Source organism: Plectropomus leopardus, chromosome 13, assembly GCF_008729295.1.
Source record: "Plectropomus leopardus isolate mb chromosome 13, YSFRI_Pleo_2.0, whole genome shotgun sequence".
In the NCBI taxonomy this organism is placed as follows: domain Eukaryota; kingdom Metazoa; phylum Chordata; class Actinopteri; order Perciformes; family Serranidae; genus Plectropomus; species Plectropomus leopardus.
Genome location: NC_056475.1, coordinates 21,529,081 through 21,546,206, shown reverse-complemented (window position 1 = coordinate 21,546,206; position 17,126 = coordinate 21,529,081). Strand labels below are relative to the sequence as shown.

Genomic DNA, 17,126 nt, shown 5'->3' with positions numbered 1-17,126 from the left:
TACAACTTTATCATTCTTGTAAGTTGATGATGACTTTACCATCAATTCCAGTGCAACGTCACACAGCTGCAGCCTGCGTAGGTCTAATTAGCAGCATAAATGAAAACACCTGAGGGTGGAGCCATCTACAGAAATTGATCAAATGTAAGAAGTATTATAGAATTATCATTACTATTATTATCAGTTATTTTATCTTTATTATTATTATAACTTTTCTCTTATTTAACAAATAAATAAATATAATCAAATATAATCCATCTTTTTTATTTTTTGCTCATTTTCAGGTAGTTATTCTGCAACTTTTTACTGATTTCATGCTAAGTTTTGGGCCATGTCTTGTTAAATTTCTCATTGCCTTCTCGTCGTGTTTTTGAGAGAGATAAAACTGAAAAAAAGACATTTGCTCAGGTTTCAAAGGTTTAAAAGCAAGCTGGTTGCACCTGACTGAGAGGTCTCACGCTGAGAGCAGGGCCAGTCACACAGTGAGATGATGATGGGAGCTGTCAATATCCGGACGGCGCCGAAAATGACCGAAGTCTGACTCGGCAGCAGAATCGGAAAACATGGCGGCCAAGGCGCTTCGGCAGCGAACCAGGCGAGGCAGCAGACAAGATGCAAACAACGTGAACGTCCCCACAGAAGCTCGGCCACCAAAAGAGGAGAAAGGCGGGGATGACAGTAAAAGCACAGAGACTCGGCAAGAGTGAGTATATGAGCCGGGAGGAGGGACGGTAGACTCGCCGGAGCGGTGAGCTCCATCCCCGGGCTGACTGACAGCCCGAGCAGTGGAAGCTAGCTAACTAGCTAGCTAGCTAGCTGCTTTGACATGTTAGGCAAGTTTTGACCACAACAACAAGATAACAACGACTGATAACGTTCTCCTGTCAACCCACAGGAGTGTGTCTTCACAATAGTTTAAAATATAATAAGTGCTAAGTTGTGTTTTCACCCCAATAACAAGTTGGTTACATGTTTAAACGCAGCTGGGTTACCTGGTCAGCTTCATTCATTCCCTCTGCTGTCTGTCATTTATGATCGCTGACAACAGATAAACTCACGAATCTGTCAACTCGTAAAGGTTAAACAAAACTCATCAAATCAGTGTTGTTATATCACTGATACGTTTAAATAATTGATATCAGTTGTTAGATGACGTGTCACAACAAAACATAACATGAGGATCAGAGCTAAGCTGCAAGTGAGCCGGCTAATCTGGTTGGGGGTGTGAACCAGAGGAAACACTGCCAGACACACAGTCACTGTCCCTATAATCACTCATGAAATGCTTCAGAAATACATATTTCGCTTTTGTTTTTTACTCTGAACAAGCACAAAGCTGTTCACATGTGGGAGGACATTATATTGGGCACTGATAGACAAGGGAAGTAAATAAAGTATTTTTTCCACAGATAATGTCAGACCTCTTCAGCAGTCTGCTCGCTTTAAACACACTATTACAAAATATAAACGTTGTAACTGTATGATGTTGGATAAACTTGCACCTTTGGTCAGTCTTCATTTTGATGATTAGTAAAACTGATGAGCCACAGTTGATCTTTCTTGATTTTATGAGTTTAATAACAACACAAATCGAGGGATGTGTGATACTGAATTTTTGCCGCACTGATGTGTCTAACACTAGAGTCTAAACATCTGCAAGGTCTTGATCTCCTGAGAGGACTCTGAGACCTCCAAAAGTATCTAAACCACTACCACAGATGAAGCATACATACATACAGTCATATTATAGATGATGACTTTCAAATACTTTCATATTAATTTAATGATTCAAAAGTTTGTCATGTAAAATAGAAAGCAAAAGCCCATGTGCAGTGAAATACAATGTTTCATGTACAATTTGATGTACGATGCTTCTATGACTGTGCTAAAGGAAGTAGTTTGAAAGCCAATATTAAAATGTGTATACACACACACACACACACACACACACACAGAATAAAAAGTTCAAGATCAAAATATATAAATGTACCACCTGCTCAGAGTAAAACGGGTCAACAGACAGACTGCTAGTTGTGAAAAACTGAAACTGGCAGAGAGGTGGAGGGCAGCTGTGCAACAGCATAACATGTAAATGCTTTTTCAGTAGAACCTTTGATACAGTGAGTTATAGTGCTCATACATTTTCACTGTCTTTCAATCCCTCAAATAACCCAGGCTTGTCTTTCCTCCTCTGTGAGCTGACATTTACTTTGCGGTCCACCAACCACTTAATCTTTGTAACTGAGGGCATATTAATGAGCCAGCTCTGAAACAATTAGCATAATTGGTGCCTGTATTGGCGTTTTATTGAAAGCAGTTGCACAGGAAGCTTCAATCAGTGAATCCTGCATATGTTAACATATCAACAAGCGTCAAAGGCCAGAATACAGCTTCATTAGGTTGCTTTAGATGCATAATTGAACTGTTTCAGATGTAGGTCATTTTCTATTCAGTATGCTCAAAGTAGACTACTACTGAAGTACATTTCAGTACATTTTGATGTTGTTTAATACATTTTGCTGAAATAGATTTTTATAATAATAATAATGCATGTCTTGTTGTATGGTGTTAAGGAATTTTGTGTGTGTGTGTGTGTGTGTGTGTGTGTGTGTGTGTTTTGTCTTAAATAGGTCAATAAGTCGGGGAGGGCAGGTATGGGCCCCAGAAGGTTCGACAGCGTTTAAATGCCTGCTCTCAGCACGTTTCTGTGCAGCTTTGCTCAGCAACATCTCAGACTGCGATGAAACCTTCAACTACTGGGAGCCTGTGAGTGCTTCTCACCTCTATCAGAAATCCTCAAGTTTGCTGTCATTTTTAATTTTCTTATATCTTTGTCAGCATCTCTTTCATTGTTCTGGAGATCTGTAATAGTTGTGATGACTGTTTTGACAGATGCACTACCTGCTGTACGGCACCGGGATGCAAACGTGGGAATATTCTCCGTTGTACGCTATCAGGTCTTACGCTTACCTGTGGTTACATGCTCTACCTGCTTGTTTGCATGCCCATGTTCTACAGACAAACAAGGTAACTATTTTGAATTCGCTGTCCTTTCAGTGTTTGTTGGTAGTGTTAATATTGTAAATGACTTCAGCTGACCTACAGCATAATCAGAAGCTATTTTGTGTTTCCCAATTTTTCTCTGCTGTTATGCAAGGTTCATCTTAAAGGGACAGTGCACCCCAAAATGAAAAACATATATTATTCCTCTTAGCTGTAGTTGTATTCATCAAATCTTACCAAGAAGGAAAAAGACATTACAGTTGAGTTTTTCAGATGATTTTTTTTTTTTTTTTTTGGTGCTTTTGAGTACCGTAAGCTGAGTGCCATCTAGTTCCATTATATTGGAGAGAAGCAGACATTTCCACATCTGATATCTCCAACAATCTGCACCTCACACCAAAACAATCTAGACTGATAAATAGCACAACAGGTGAGAGGGAAAATATGTATTTTTGATTTTGGGATGGTGTGTCCCTTTAAAATGCAGGACAACAGTGTCTTGTAACAGTGTCCTTTAATGAGAAAGATGTATTTGCAGGAGTTTCAGGCTCGTGTTCTGGTTGCTTTGCAGGTGTTGGTGTTCTACTTTGTACGATGTGTCTTAGCATTCTCCTGCTGTGTCTGTGAACTCTATTTCTACAAGTGAGTTTACTCTTCTTTTAAATGCAAGTGCTTTGGCTTACAAATTTTGTGATCATTACATTAATAGCTCTCTGTATATATATCAATATATGACACGGAAGAAAACAAGTTGGTTTGTGTGTGTGTGACAGGGCAGTTTGTAAGAAGTTTGGTTTGCATGTGGGCCGTCTGATGTTGGCGTTCCTTGTCTTGAGCACAGGAATGTTCTGCTCATCTGCAGGTTGGTCAGATTTATTCATTTAGTTCATCTGTTTCTGCGTCTGTTGACATTTTTGCTCTATTCTGTCTTTTTTTAAATCATCTATTCACTTTGGCCAATTACATAAATTGTCTACTTTTCCAGCTGCCTTCACTGCAGCCCTCCAACTTTTTCAAAAGACTTATTACAGTCATTTTTTCTGTCGTCTTTATTGCCAAATCAGCACACTGGTACAAAATATGGTGCAGAACTGCAATTTGCAGAGTGTGCACTGTTCATTTTAGATGGAACACGTTATGTTGTGATGTTTCAGATAAATAAGGCTCTGCAGAGGTAACATATTGACACAGATTCTGTTGTTATGCTTGTTGTTTTGTGATCATCCTGCTCTTTTGTTCCTCAGCGTTCCTGCCTTCCTCTTTCTGCATGTACACAACGCTGGTTGCCATGACGGGGTGGTTTCAGGACTCACCACCTTTAGCCATCATGGGCGTGGCTGCCGGTGCCATCGTCGGATGGCCGTTCTCTGCTCTGGTCGGGTAAGGTCGTAAACTAAAATGCCTATTTATTGGCGATACATTTTCACAGACAGACTGGTCAAAATGTATTACTCTTAATGCATCTTTGATCTATTTACTCTTTAGGATTCCAATCGCCTTCGACCTGCTGGTGTTAAAGAGACAGTGGAAAAGTTTTATCACCTGGGCGGCCGTAGCTCTGCTTTTGCTGCTGGTGAGAATATACTATCTAACAAGGCTTTAAATTGGCATTTTATAGAACAATGGTGCATGTATTTGACTTTATTCTCAGTGTCACAGCTGCAGTGTGTGCACAGATCTTCTGTTGGAGAGTTAATTATTAATGCACGATATTACAGTTAACACTAACTGTAATATCGTATATTACATATTAACTGTATATTATATATTAACTGTCTGTTTTTTTCTAATGTGTCATACAAAATAATATGATATTATCATAGTAAATGCACACACTCTATGTAGATACACCAGTTATTCTTAACAATATGTTTATGGTGCTAAAGCTAAATGTAAATGGGTCCTTTCACTTTCCTCTTTGTTTATCCTGTGTGTCTTTATCAGGTACCACTTGTGGCAGTAGACTCTTTCTTTTATGGCAAATTGGTTGTTGCGCCGCTAAACATTCTGCTTTATAATGTCTTCACACCACATGGACCTGATCTCTATGGTAATACACACATGTACACATTATTATTGATTCATTTTATATACTTTATCAAAACAAAAATCTGACCTGATGTTGCCCCTTACACTTGGAAACACATGCTCTTTTGGTCTATTTTATCATAAAGTACTTTTCATAATGTTTAATTTTCTTCAACATAAACAATTACTTTTTCATAATAACTAATCCAGCATGTTGCACAGAGCACTGTCTTTGCGAGGCTATCTGGTTCATTACAGCAACTGCAGAGCAGGGAGGCATGATTAAAACGGCATTGTGTTGTACCAGATTTTAGTAAGACACAAGACAACAGTGAGTGATAATTGTTTAATGTGAGCTGTGTGGAATACAGAATCTGACTGGTGTATTGCCAAGTAAGTTTTTACATACATGGAGTTTGTTTAGGTGTATGGTGCAAAAATGTCCAAGAAATGTGCAGAGGTTTACAGTACAAAGTACCAGAAGAATGTGCAATACAGAACCCAAGATTTCATTTGTATAAGTGAACAAACTCACATTGCACCAAGAAAACTGGTAATACCATACTTGAGCTGATTATTTAGAGCATCAGAAATGAAATTCCTGAGCTGACACCAGTGCCATCGATAGTTTTGTCATGCTATAGTTAAATGCACCATCAATATTTGATTTAAGTCTATACAATACTTGAAGTGAATGTGCATGTTTAGGGTATTTATTATGGTGAATATTAGGCTGGTGGTGTATTATTTTAGTGACAGAAGGGAGCGAAAGTATCCTAAATGTCAACCTGATCATTTTAAAATTGGACTGTGTTGAGTGGACTCTAGAGGGCATACCATCATAAAAAACCCCTTTGAAGTAGTGCCAGTAGGTTAAAAATAGATATAGGCTAGGTTTACTGACAGTAAAGCAGTATGTGTAGGACCTTTGGGCTTGTGTTTCTTCACCATCATTATTAAATGTTTTAACTGCTTTAACAAATTCTTAGATCGCCCCTTTTGTGGATTTTCCCTTTTAGTAGCTCTTATGTTGTCTTTTTGTGAGAGTCTGTAATATTTGTCTGGTTTTGTGTTGTTTAATTTTCAGGTACAGAGCCGTGGCATTTCTACTTCGTAAATGGGATCCTGAACTTTAACCTGGTGTTTGCTCTGGCACTGTTTTCTCTGCCACTCACTGCTCTCATGGAGACACTGTTACACAGGTTCAATGGTGAGCACTGTGTGTGTTACATCAAATAAGACTAAATATTCTCGTCACTGCTTGCCCTTTTTGGGTGATGAAGAGGTTGTTAACTGTTTGCCTCAGCAGACAATATGTGTAGTAATAAGTGTTGTAGTGACGCATTGTGGCACACTCCATTGTCTACTTGCTACATGTATTTCACACATTTTTTTGGAAAACAGACTGAATGCTTATATAATGTAATCCAGACACTATTTCCTGTAACTGTTACCATTACAAATCTGTTATATCAAACATGTAACCAGCAACTGAGGCTAACCTGTACCTGAGTCCTCCCTAGTGGCGGCATATACTGCATGTGACATCAGGTTGCAGCAAAACCAAAAAAATAATCTAACATTTATTTTTGATGTGATGTTGGTTTTCAAAGCAGCTTTTCTTGTGACTTCACATGCTCGTGTGGGTGTGTTTTCTGCAGTGCAGAACCTGGGCCGTCCATACTGGCTGACTCTGTCTCCCATGTATCTGTGGATGTTGGTTTTCTTCACCAGACCTCATAAAGAAGAACGTTTTCTGTTTCCCATCTACCCTCTCATCTGCCTCAGTGGGGCAGTAGCCCTTTCCTCTCTACAGGTTTGTTTTGCCATTTTGGCTTTTCTAAAAAAAAAAAAAAATTAGTCTGTGTAGGTTATCGTCATTTGTACCAAGCCCCTTTTAGAATCTGGAAAAACGAGTTGTTACAGATGACCATTTTTTTATTTTCATTTTTTTGCAGAAATGCTACCACTTCCTGTTCCAGCGCTACCGACTGGAGCACTACACAGTCTCCTCCAACTGGTTGGCTCTAAGTGCAGTTGTGGTCTTCACAGTTTTGTCATTATCTCGCTCTGTCGCCCTCTTTAGAGGTATGTGTTCACACAGACTCTATTCTCAGTCTGAGGACCAGTGTCAGGCAACAAAAGCAACAGCTCACGGTAGATGAAATGAGATTTATTTACTCTGTTTACAGGCTACCACGCCCCTCTAGACCTGTACCCAGAGTTCCATCGTATCGCCAAGGATCCGACTCTTCACTCAGTCCCTGAAGGTAGACCTGTTAGTGTGTGTGTGGGCAAAGAGTGGTACCGCTTCCCGAGCAGCTTCCTGCTGCCGCACAAGTCAGTATCCAGGATTTCTACACCTGTTTTCAATGTCTAAATGAAGTATGGAAAGTTCATTTGTCATTTCCAGGAGTGATTGTGTTGTTTGCTGATAGTTTCTCGTTCTAATCTCCAGCTGGCAACTGCACTTCATTCAGTCTGAGTTTAAAGGGCAGCTGCCTCAGCCGTACGCCTCTGGTCCTCTGGCCACGCAGATCATCCCAGCAAACATGAACGACCAGAACCTGGAGGAGCCGACCAGATATGTGAGTCACCCAGACACGTGCACACGTGTGCTGACACATGGACACTGGACTTAAAAGTGGTTGCATTGTGATGTAAAATTGTCTCTCTGGGCAGGTGGATTTACGGCAGTGCCACTACTTAGTAGATCTGGACATAGATGAAGAGACGCCACTTGAGCCACGTTATTCAGCTAACAAAGAGGAGTGGAGCATCATCGCCTATAAGCCTTTCCTTCAAGCCTCAAGGTATTTTCCCCAGTGCAGAATTTACACTGAAATAGAATGGAAATCATGGCTCCTAAATCTTTTGAAGGTCATGAAAAAGTTTAAAAAGAAATCGCCCAGAATAGAGATATGAACTTGAAGGGTCCTCTCTTTATTTAAATAATGATATTTGGTAGAACTTCATTTTCAAACAAATTCCAAAAAACTGAACATAGATTTAACTCCCATCTATTTTTACTCTGCACAAAGGCTTGTTATTTAAAAAATGTTTCTCTCGCAGGTCATCGCCTCTCTTTAGAGCACTTTACATCCCATTTATATCAGACCATCACACAACCTACAGGCGCTATGTCATCTTGAAACCACGGCGGCAAAAGCAGCCTCGTAAGCGGACCCATGGCTGACCTTTGGACCTCAACCCGGCCCCAAGTACAAATTCCCAGAAATCAATCACTTCCCATCAAAGCAGTTGGTGTGTGTGTGTGTGTGTGTGTGTGTGTGCGTGTGCGTGCGTGCGTGCGCACGTGTGATTGTTGGGACATTGTGTTTTGAAGTATTTGTCTCATGTCTCATTCGAAGATATTGGACCCTTTAAGGACATGAAGTCTGCTTCTGGGCTTGTGTGTGTGACTGAAGAGAAATGTTGTAGATGTGCGCTTTGCAGGTATCAGCTGGACCTGTATGTCAAACATTTTATCTGTGTGTGTGTGTGTGTGTGTGTGTGTGTGTGCGCGCGTGCGCGTGTGTATGTGTGTGCGCGCGCGCACGTGTGATTGTTGGGACATTGTGTTTTGAAGTATTTGTCTCATGTCTCATTCGAAGATATTGGACCCTTTAAGGACATGAAGTCTGCTTCTGGGCTTGTGTGTGTGACTGAAGAGAAATGTTGTAGATGTGCGCTTTGCAGGTATCAGCTGGACCTGTATGTCAAACATTTTATCTGTGTGTGTGTGTGTGTGTGTGTGTGTGTGTGCGCGCGCGCGCACGCACGCAAGTAAATGAATGTCATAGAGTGGATGCACACTACAAGATGTAGCCCGGGACAGGCCTTTAACACAGTGTTTTTTCATACTTCATTTGAAATTGTGGCCTGAATTCAAGATTTTTTTTCTGACTTATAAATCTAAGAAATCTTGTAGTGTGTGCTCGTCTGCACTTGGAACAGTATCTTATTGTGTGTGCTAAAGGGTGTGAGTGGCGGGGACGAATGAAAGTAAGGGTGCGTTAATAATTTAACTTGGAATGTTAATAAAAACATGATTGACTGTGAAAACAACCCTCCTGTTTTATATTGGGATAGTAAAATCACCTGTGGACAGATTCAATTTTAAGAGCATTTTATTTGAAGATGTAACAAACATACAAACCACTTTCACTTACAGGAGAGACATCAAGACATTATACATTCTAAATAAGTAATAATAATGATGATATATTTGATCATTCTCTTCAGTATCATGCCATTGCTGTTGGCAGGCTGCAGGCAACTCAGATTCACTGTACGAGCCACCTTTACCTCGCTAGCATTGTTTTTGGCTGTCTTAAATTCTGTACAAGATCTTGACATCTCACATTTTAAGGTCATGTCAAAACACAGTTGCAGTACATAGGAAATATCCAGCTGTTGCTCCCTCAAGCAGTATTGGTTTATTGTGTCTTGATCTGTTTGAGGTAGCCGGTTTATAGCAGGTAAACACAGGTGAGATGAAAACAGTTTTTTCAGGCACAGCAATAGCAATAGTAATCCTACAAAGCAAGGGCAGCATGTCAAGGCCATGCAAACAGGTGGCTTCACACACACAGACAAACTCTGTCTCTCAAATCGCTTATAATCATTCGGTCAGATCTGTGACACTGCATGCTACTACTTGAGGTCTCACTTGGCTTCTTTACTGGGCTTCTTTTCCCCAAAGCTGGAATATCAACTGTCTTCAAATACCCAAAGGTTTCCTGTGTGTGCGCATTTCTTTGTAGTAATTTATCTAAAAGAAAATATGTTTGAGGTGTGCACAATTTAAACACAGCGTGTAGAGAGTGCAGAGGGAGCTTATGTTAAATAAAAAAGTGCCCCACAAATTTAACATTGTCAGATTCACTGCAGACAGTATTTTAAAAATCATCAAAATCAATGCAGAGGAACCAGAGATGTCTTTTTTTAAGCTAATTTCATGCATTCTTCTTTCTGGTCAAAACATTGTGCCCACATTGCCCACAATCAAACTGGATCAACAAGAGTTTGGTCTGATGGTACGTTCCATTTGCACATTTCAGCTTGAACACACAATGAAGTCGGGTTTTCCAACTCAGAAAGTCAACACCGAGTGGCCCATAGAGCAGGCACACAAGAGACTTCTGATGGCTACTTCCAGTTTAGCGCTCTGTTAACTTGAACGAGGATAATATGATTTAATAGTACCGCTTTTCTAGACTTCTCGAATATCATTGGACCAAATGGATTAAATCCTGACAGTGAAACGAGTTACTTTGTCTGGGCTTGTGATGCCCCAAAAAAGAATTCTCTGATTTACAGATGCAAGTAAATGGGGAAAAGTCATTTTTTTTCACATTTATAGTCTTTAACACGAAGTGACACTGACTCAAGTGACATCACTTAAAGCAATTTATCCGATTTCAGAGCTTCCAAAATACTCTATAACAGAAGATACCACATTACAAGCTGCAGCAATGATGCACAGTGGTATTCACTTATGGTGCTGTTAGTAGGCGTAGTCATCTCTTCCCCAACTTGTTTGGAAGTGTAGTAAACATGGTGTGTGTGAATTACATATGATTCAAAACAATACAACACTATATGCAATACAAATTAGATTTCTGTTTGTCAGTTTGTCGCTCGTTTTTATCTGCTAGCTTCATTTCTGATATCAACCAATGTCAAATAATCCTTTATTAGTCCGACAGTGGGGAAAACAGAGACAGAGACCTTTCTCAAACAAAGTTGATTTTATCCTAATTTGTCCATCTGAAAAAATGCCATTTCAGCATCAGAATGTTAAGAGGGGTTTGGGCTTGTGACAAATGGATCTAAGGTTTACTTCAGTAACTATGAAACGGTCATAACCTGTACTCTTGTTCATTTTTTCCATTAGACTGAATAAATTCAGGGCTGCAGCGTCTCCTAAAAGGGCAGGGCAGTAACAAAACTCACGTGAGACAGATACAGTAATTGAATCTAAAGTAAACTTTGATGTGTAAAATCAGTGGGGTTTAAACTCAATATCTTATCCTAAGACTCCCTTAAGGTGTCGGTTTGCCGCTCCAATATAGTAAAGGTGAACGGACTTTGATTTTTGGTGCTCATAGCAGTACAGTCATGTCTTGAAACCGTGTCCCTGATAATCCACAAAGTCTTTCCTGGACGGGAATAACCTGGACATTGTTTCTGGAAAGATGTTGCTGTTGAATTATTCGGTTTAATTCTCCAACGCTGTTGGCACCACAGAGAAGTTCATTCACCTTTGTTGAACTGACGTGGAGACAGAAAACTCAAAGGACCTATGTCAAAAAACCTGATCAAATCAAAGCCAAACTATCTGAACGGCCAGACACAACCAAAGATAAGTGATTTTTTTCTGTATAAAAACAAATTTGTGTTTAGATTACCACAAACTGTTTGACACACAGGCCTCGTCAACCAAAGGGCTGCAGAATGAATTGTGGGGTCAGTGACAAAAGAATTTGAGCATGTCCTCATCTGATGAAAATCCCCTTAAAGGCTTTAGAGACATCGCGTACAAACAATTACAACCACAACGTGCACAAGTTTTTTTTGGTTGCATTCTCTCGTCTCTGTACACAGTCACACACACCGCTGTACACACAGGAAAGGAGCTGCTCAGGGGCTCAGTAGTTTTCTCTGTTGATCCATTCTTGTTCGTTGAAGTATCTCCTTCCACCGTCAAGATTTAGGCCGTTTCTGTAGCAGTCCAGATTTGTTTGGTAGGATTTTCGGTCCCCATAGGTTCCGAGGCTGGCTTGGTAAGTCTCTTCCTTGCCGTTGCTGATGTATGTCTGATAGAGGTCGGCTTTTACTGTGTGACTTCCAGGCCTCAGTTTGGGATCATAGAGGTCGCTCCCTCCTCTGATACTTCCATCGTACAATCCATGGTCCCCGTACACACTGCTGCCATAATGCTCGCTCTTTGTTGTACGCCGACCTAGACTCCTGTCATAAAACTCCCTGTGTCCGGTGGAGCCCAGACTGCTGTCATTCAACTCCCTCTTCCCTGAGCGGCCCAAGCTGGTGTTGTAGAAGTCGCGGGTGGTGCGGCGCCCAAGGCTGAGGTCATTGAGGTCAAAGTTGAGGAAGCAGCTCTCTGTGCTGGCAAGCGTCACAAAGCCGCTCTCCGTGTCACGACCCCCAAGGTTGTCATAGTCGCCTGTTGGTGTGTCAGGGGAGGAGCATAAAAAAGAGGTGTTTTTGGTGTTCGGGCGAGCTGAAACCAGGTCATCCTCTTTCTGGGAGCGAATCACGTTGTAGACGTCAGTTGGAGCCGGGCTGGGGCAGAGGCCCGGGTCCGTCTGGCATACTTCTGATTTCTGCTGTTTCCTCCTTCTGTCTCACACACAGAAGAGAAACATAAATAACAAGACACCTTAAACATCAACATATGAAACCTGAACTAGACGATAGTGTTTACATGGCGTGAAAAATATATTGATGCACTGGTGTCCCTGAAGCTCATGATCTTCATTTTATATTGAAACTGAGATGTTGATTTTACTTGACAATTGTTTTTCAGTCACAGAATATAAGTATCTCAGTGAATTAAACCTAACAAGTATCACTGGAGAAGTGTTCCTCCATGATATTGACCTTCACTTTTTTCCAAAAACTAAACTAAACTAACACATTGATGACCCTCACTGTTGCACTGGGTGACAAGTTGCGTCATTGTGATAAACATATGTTCCCCAGATCTGTATTTGATTAATCTGACATGGGTTGGGGTCATGAAACTGCACTGGACTCAGCTTTAATGGTATAAACCCTATGCCACCAGGGTAACCCAATATTTAGTGTTTTTGCAAGGAAAACAACTCCCGCATATATTTCAGCCCTAACGTTAAAAGATTACGAATTAGTCACCAATTTAATTAACCAATTAATGAATAAAAGGGCTCAATAATAAAACAGTTTAGGGTTCGGAAATCAATAGCAGGTGACCGATGCCATCCGTTATATAATTTCCTATAGCCCAGCTATAGGAAATTATATATCCTTTTATGAAAAAATACTAAAACTATATGTATTTACTAAAAATACTAAAACTAAAATTCCATATATTTTCTGAGCTGATTTTAAAGAGTTTGACTTCAATAGGAAAAAAAGGGCTTTAAGTGCCACAGACTGGGTAGGGAAGACTAAAAAAAAAAAGGGATTTCTTGACAATAAGAAAAATATAGAATAAAACCACTTGTTCTTTTAGTTCACATACCAAGGACACACTGCTTTTTATATTGTGGTATTTCTACAGGAACAAAAAATAATTATAAGATGTTCGTAATTTTCATGACTGTATTTTGGAAATGTTGGAATATGCAACATGGTGCCGACACTTAAAGGCTGTAGCTGTTTTAATTATATAATGATTCTAGTAAGTATTTTAACAAAAGTAAATATAGTAAAATGAATAAATAGTTCTGTTTTCACCTTAGGGTTTAATCTTGCCTATATTTGGAACAATCTGCTTAGTGATGACCATGTTAATTTTTGAGTTTTAGTAGTCTTCAGTATTTGCATGTGTTAGGATCCTCACCGTTTGACCAGCAGTTTGAAGCAGCAGACTCCGATCACTGTCAGCAACAGCAGTATCAGGGGAATGGTGGGAATGATGATGTAAACTAAATTCAGAGCTAAAAGAGACAACAAACAGGGAACTGTCAAGTCAGCGTTCAGATATTACGCATCAGAACTGTGAGTGTATACTCTTCTCTTTTACTAATTATTGATCATCAATACAAAGCTTTGGTCAGTCAACCTGTACTCCTGCCCTGGTTGTGGTTGCTCGGATTCCACGGCAGCACAGATGAAGGGGCATCTGTAATGAAAGGCGTCCATGACGACCAGAGTCATATTGATCACACGGACTTCAAAGTATACAAAATGTCTGCTAAATTATAGAATGCACTATTTTTTAATAAGGACACTGAGAACATTTTACTTGTTTGAGTGGAGTTGGGAGGAGGGGACGGGTCCTGTTGCTTCTCTGTGGAGAAGATTAATTATGGTCAACAGTGTTAAAGTATTTTCAAAGTAAAATAATATTAAAATACTGTGTCAGCAGTACCTGCTGTATATTTGCAGATGAAGTTGTTCTTGGTTTCACAGTTGTCGTCGTTCCACTGGAACATGTAGAGCCCCCCCAGACCGGGAGGAGCGGATGGTTGGTGATACATTACCACACACACCTCATAGCCACATGATGGCTCATCCCAATGCCAGTTCCTACGACAACGAATACATATAAACCACATGTAGAGCACTTTTTCGCAAAGCTGCCTTAACGGAAATCTTTTCAAAGTGCACTTCAAAATAACAAAAAATGGTAAAAGAAAAAAATCTGAGTGGGTATCAAACCTTAGTACCCGTTTTGTGCTACCTTAACTGTGTCCGCTGTGCCGAGTATTGAAAGCTAATGAGAACTGAAAGCTGGCTTTACATGTCTGGTCCGATTTTGTAATCGTGTTAAGTTATTCTTTGATCAAATAAGTTCTATTGTTTTATGCCAGTTGTGGTCGGAGGCATTATGTTTTTGGGTTGTCCATCCGTCTGCCCGCCTATCTCTCTGTTTATTCGTCCCGCTCTTGTGAATGCGATATCTAAAGAACGGCTTGAGGAAATGTCCTTAGATTTGGCGCAAATTCGCACTTGAACTCAAGCATAAACTGATAAGATTTTCACTGAAATACTTATATTTTGTGATTTTTCCCATTCTCACGAACGCAATATCTCAAGAACGCGTTCAGGGAATATCATTTAATTGTCAAAGGTCAACGTCACTGTGACTTTGTCTTGGGCCATAGCTCACAAGAATTCATAAGCTAATTCTGACAACATTTCACACAAATGTCCAACAGAATAAAATGACGAAGTGATTACATTTTGTATCCGAAAGGTCAAAGGTCAATTTCATTATGAAATTATGGAAGTAGTCCAATAAATCGGCCTGGCGAACACATTAGCTATATTAGCTTATTACAGGTACAGTGGCTCTGTATCTGTAGGCTTCATATATTGGCTGACAACAGATTAAAAAATGCATTACAAAAATGCCAACATATTTTATAGGTAATACAGAAACAATAAGAAATATTTAGGGATCAGAAATTATTTTTATGTGGTATGTAAAAATACTGAGCTGATATATCGTCAGATTTTTTAAACTCTCAAAATCAATGTTGGTATACGCCTGAAAAATTCAGTTTTGATCGTACTCTAAAGAGCATATCATTTGAAAACTTTGGCCCCTTAAAAAAATTTTTTGTTTTTTAAGAAAAAAAAATTCTATACTTTTTCTTTGTTTTAAAAAAAATTAAACTCAGATCAGGATGACCACAAAAATTCTCTTTGGTGGGACCATACAAAAGAGGAAACACATTTCTTTAACAAACAATTCACAATCCGCCACAATCAGCGGTGAATATTTTACCATGAACCATTTAATATTTCACTTCACAGCTCTGAAAGTAACTTTTGACCCTCGCACCCACCTAAACGTGGACTTGCTGCCGTCCAGCCAGTAGTAATGTGAAGAGCAGTCAAAGCTGCTGTTTTCGTCTCCATGGTTACGCCGTAGGCCGATCCAAAAGTCTCCATCAGTTGGGCGGAGCTCTGTGATGAGCTGCTCTATGATCTTCTGCTCTGACTCCGACTCCACGCTCAGCAGCTGCCCTCCATCCCTTCTGCAGGCTTGCTCTGCCTCTACAAAGTTCAGCCTCCGCCGGAGCTCAGAGAAATAGGCCAGCTTGTAACACGGCCTCCCTTTTCCTGCCTTGCACACACGTTGACCTGAACCCATAAACACACAGACTTTGATTACATGTGCCAGATGTGCACTGAATTTTCTTGACATATTCTATCACAAGCATTGACTAAATATATTTGAGCACAGAAAGGATCTGGCTGTAGCAACAATGGGAATTTTGTACCCCATAAGCCTGCATAGATGGAGCTGTGGAGGCCTTTTAGCCCATGCTGTTAAATTATAATTTTAAGAGGAGTTTGTTGCTTACCTCTGGCTTCAAATATGTCCGCTTCATGAACCAAACATCCAGCATAAAGTCAGACAGGCCAGGAGGAAACCAAAGACAGAACTGAGTCAAGAGTTCATGAGTTTGAGCTGTGTTATATTTTCTGTGCTCAGCTTACCTGTGATGAGGCTTGTGGTCGCAGATGGGTCAAAACATAAAAGCAAGAGTTGACAGAAGATTGTAAGCAGGTCCATCTTTGTAAGCTGTTCACCACCACCTCTTGTATTTTAGTTTAGTCTTTTTCATTCCGCTGTGCACTCATGTGGTCACCAGAGCTCAGGTGAAACCAGAGAAACTCCACCTGAGCCTTCAGAAGTCAGCTGTTGCTTCAGATGTAAGAAAATGCTCTAAAAAGGATGAAATTCAAAGAGAAAGAAAAATAAGTGCTAAAGAGGCAAGTCCCCTGATCTATCTGCTGAATGAGGGAGTATGTGAGACAGAAGGAGGAGCAGGAAGAGGAGGAGAAAAGGCTGCGCGTGTTTGGGAGGGGGCTGTAATCTGTTAAGAGCAGTCTTAATGATTGGGAGAAGAAGCTGCATCGATCGCAAGACATCTAATCATGCAAGTGCCTTCTCATCGTAAACGCTGACAAGAGGCAGATTTCGCTCCTTCCTTTATTACTTAAGCTCTGGATATTATCATTACAAAAGTGTTACATGAAAATGATCTGCTCTAACTCGATCAGGGATATTTTAAAATATTTCTCTCAGGTCCGTCTATGAGGTGTGTTGCAGTCATTGTTCTTTCCCTATTGTGTTTCAGTACAAGACAGATACCAACATCATTGGCATCTCAGAGAGGAGGGGGCATTATTTTTCGTTACTTTAATATTTAAGCCTCTTGGATTCATTTGTTAGATCTATTTCTCTGCAACAAAAATGATTAATATGATTAGGATTAAGTTTAGACTGGTATCCTTATTTAATTCATATGGTGTTAAATCCTAATCTGTTCACATGTAAGGAAGCATAGCACAATCACTTATTCTTCCATGAAAATCTCATTCAAATCTAAAATTTTTTCTCAAGTTAA

The 17,126-nt window shown here is 40.0% G+C and overlaps 2 protein-coding genes across 2 annotated transcripts; one reads left to right on the top strand and one right to left on the bottom strand.

Moving 5' to 3' along the window:
• The first annotated feature begins 418 nt into the window (after positions 1-418).
• alg9 (ALG9 alpha-1,2-mannosyltransferase) lies at positions 419-9,096 on the top strand. The gene is made up of 15 exons (XM_042499044.1): positions 419-703; positions 2,631-2,766; positions 2,893-3,027; positions 3,575-3,645; positions 3,777-3,865; positions 4,248-4,383; positions 4,489-4,576; positions 4,948-5,053; positions 6,119-6,241; positions 6,693-6,847; positions 6,990-7,119; positions 7,224-7,371; positions 7,490-7,619; positions 7,714-7,844; positions 8,104-9,096. The coding sequence occupies exons 1-15, from the start codon at positions 564-566 to the stop codon at positions 8,225-8,227; spliced, it is 1,842 nt and encodes a 613-aa protein (XP_042354978.1). The 5' UTR covers positions 419-563; the 3' UTR covers positions 8,228-9,096.
• A 2,588-nt stretch (positions 9,097-11,684) lies between these two features.
• layna (layilin a) lies at positions 11,685-16,433 on the bottom strand. Its single transcript, XM_042499954.1, has 8 exons — positions 16,213-16,433; positions 16,077-16,097; positions 15,555-15,852; positions 14,132-14,289; positions 14,006-14,050; positions 13,823-13,882; positions 13,601-13,697; positions 11,685-12,396 (listed from the first exon to the last, which is right to left on the bottom strand). Exons 1-8 carry the CDS (start codon positions 16,286-16,288, stop codon positions 11,685-11,687), a joined length of 1,467 nt encoding a protein of 488 aa, XP_042355888.1. The 5' UTR covers positions 16,289-16,433.
• Between the last annotated feature and the right edge of the window lie 693 nt (positions 16,434-17,126).